At 40.4% G+C, this 2,524-nt stretch overlaps 1 protein-coding gene across 1 annotated transcript in view; it reads right to left on the minus strand.

Moving 5' to 3' along the window:
• The window catches only part of LOC137656358 (uncharacterized), a 6,842-nt gene extending 4,829 nt beyond the window's left edge, over nt 1–2,013 (minus strand). The window contains exon 1 of the mRNA XM_068390531.1: nt 1,878–2,013. Within this exon, the coding sequence (XP_068246632.1) occupies nt 1,878–2,013 (136 nt within the window). The remainder of the gene's footprint in view (nt 1–1,877) is intronic.
• Between the last annotated feature and the right edge of the window lie 511 nt (nt 2,014–2,524).

Here is a 2,524-nt window from a genome sequence, read left to right on the forward strand (position 1 = left end):
CCCAAGGGCTCCAATGGGGAAATATAGCCCATTGAGGAAAAGAAATAAGGAAATAAATAAATGATGAGAACAAGTTAACAATAAATCATTCTAAAAACAGTAACATCGTCAAAACAGATATGTCCTATATAAACTATTAACAAAGTCAAAAACAGATATGTCATATATAAACTATACAAAGACTCATGTCAGCCTGGTCAACATAAAAACATTTGCTCCAACTTTGAACTTTTGAAGTTCTACTGATTCAACAACCCGATTAGGAAGATCATTCCACAACTTGGTAACAGCTGGAATAAAACTTCTAGAATACTGTGTCGTATTGAGCCTCATGATGGAGAAGGCCTGGCTATTAGAATTAACTGCCTGCCTAGTATTACGAACAGGATAGAATTGTCCAGGGAGATCTGAAAGTAAAGGATGGTCAGAGTTATGAAAAATCTTATGCAACATGCATAAGGAACTAATTGAACGACGGTGCCAAAGATTAATATCTAGATCAGGAATGAGAAATTTAATGAATATTTGCCATATTCATTGCAGTAGGGGTATTACATTACACCATCTCCAAGGTACGACTATGCATGATGACTTAGGATTGCCTTGTAGATTATTCGGGGGAAGGTTATGGTAGGTAGGCAAACTGAAGTTAAGATAAAGAACTTTGGCTTTTGTTGTTAACGAAAAAGTTCAGAAGAGGTTAAAGGGTATCACCAGTCTAAAGATACGACTGACGCAGGGAGATATACATCGCGTACTCATAGATTATATGGGCCAGTATTGTTGAGGAAGGTTATGGTAGGTAGGCAAACGAAAGTTAAAGATAAGGAACCTCGGATTTTGCTGTTAACGTAAGAGTTCAGGACGGGCGAAAGGGTATTACTGGTCTATGGTACGACAATGTGGGGAGATATACAATGTGTCCCCTTACATTATATGAGCCAGTGTTGAGGTAGGTAGGTAGGCAAACTAAGGTTATAAGGAATTTGGAATTTTGATACTTATGTAAGAGCTCAGGAGAGGTGAAAGGGTATCACTAGTCTAAGATACGGTTATGGGGGAGATAATCGACACATTCTTCTACATTATGGGCCAGTGTTGAGTAAGGTAATGGTTAAAGATAAGGAAATTGAGGCTTCGATGGTTATGTAAGAGTTCAAATGAATGGGTATATGTAGTTCATAGAATTTTGGACAAATAATAAGCAGTGAATGTAATCTGATGCTTCAATACTCCAAAGTCTAAAACTTGAGCCACTGAGAGATTATTCTTGAATGGTGAGCCACCCTTCTCTCTGCTTAATGATTTAGATGGCCAGTCAATTTATCCTAACTCTGCTTTTCATCGCTTCTTGGGAAGAGATGATACGGGTATACTGATTTGCTTGTTAGGGGGTTAGCATAACAAGAGGAGTTCATGAGAACATCTTCCACAGCATCGAACTGTCAGGCCAAATAATTCACCAGGTGTAAACCTTGTACTTTGCCATTTTGTTTGCATTTCTGGTGAGTTAGTAGACTGATAGGAAAAGGAAAGTGACTGCTGGGGTGAAAGCAGCTTACCTAGCCCATGTGGTAGTGTCAGCTATTTCCTCTGACACCAAAGAAAGGGGTACCACATTATACCCTCGTGGAGGGACACACCTTAACGTTTGATGATCTGAAATATAAGTATCCTTCCGTGATAGAAGAGCAGGTGTCTTCATCTTTGGTCAAAATCCCATGACCCAGGGTAGAAGTTACTGACAACCCACTCCCATGATCTCTTCCCCGCAAATTTCCCATATCTGTTTCGTTTTCTTCCTCAACACTGGCTAGTTGTAGGGATGTTATCTTTGTTTCCTACATCTAGCAATTCATCTGCCTATTCTATCTCACCTTGATTCACTTCACAATCTTCATTGTGTGAATCATCATCAACATGTAGGATCGAAATCAGCATTTCAACAAAGGCAAGGGCTTGACGCTTAATCTGCTGTCGGTTAAGGCGAACACATCGCAATCTCGTGACCATTCCTTATGACGTTTTATAGATAATGGCATTATTCACAGAGATAAACCTGTCAAGTGTCTTCTTCTTGTATGTAATCTTATCTTAGTTCTCTGGCACCCACGGGATGCATAGGCCCTCTATGAATTCACGTCATATGTCTCTTTTCCTGTGCCATCTCTCTCAACTTAACCTAATTCTCAGATCCAACCTCCCTCCGAATTATCATCAGCCACGTTTTTCTTGGTCCAAATATAACACAAAGGGCTAAACACCTAGGGGATTTGGTCCTGATGGAAGTATGATACTTTCAATACTTATCGGCATGATGGTTGTGGTGGCTGATGTGGTAACGTCCCTGTCTGGTAAACACTAAACTGGGGTTCAAGCTCCGCTCAAACTCGTTAGTTTCTTTTGTCACTGGAATCTCACCATCCTTGTGAGCTAAGGATGGGGGTTTTGAGGAGAGCCTATAGGTCTATCTTCTGAGCCATAAGCAGCCATTTCCTGGCCCTCCTTGGTCCTAACTTGGGTA

Source organism: Palaemon carinicauda, chromosome 17 (genome assembly GCF_036898095.1).
Source record: "Palaemon carinicauda isolate YSFRI2023 chromosome 17, ASM3689809v2, whole genome shotgun sequence".
Classification (NCBI taxonomy): domain Eukaryota; kingdom Metazoa; phylum Arthropoda; class Malacostraca; order Decapoda; family Palaemonidae; genus Palaemon; species Palaemon carinicauda.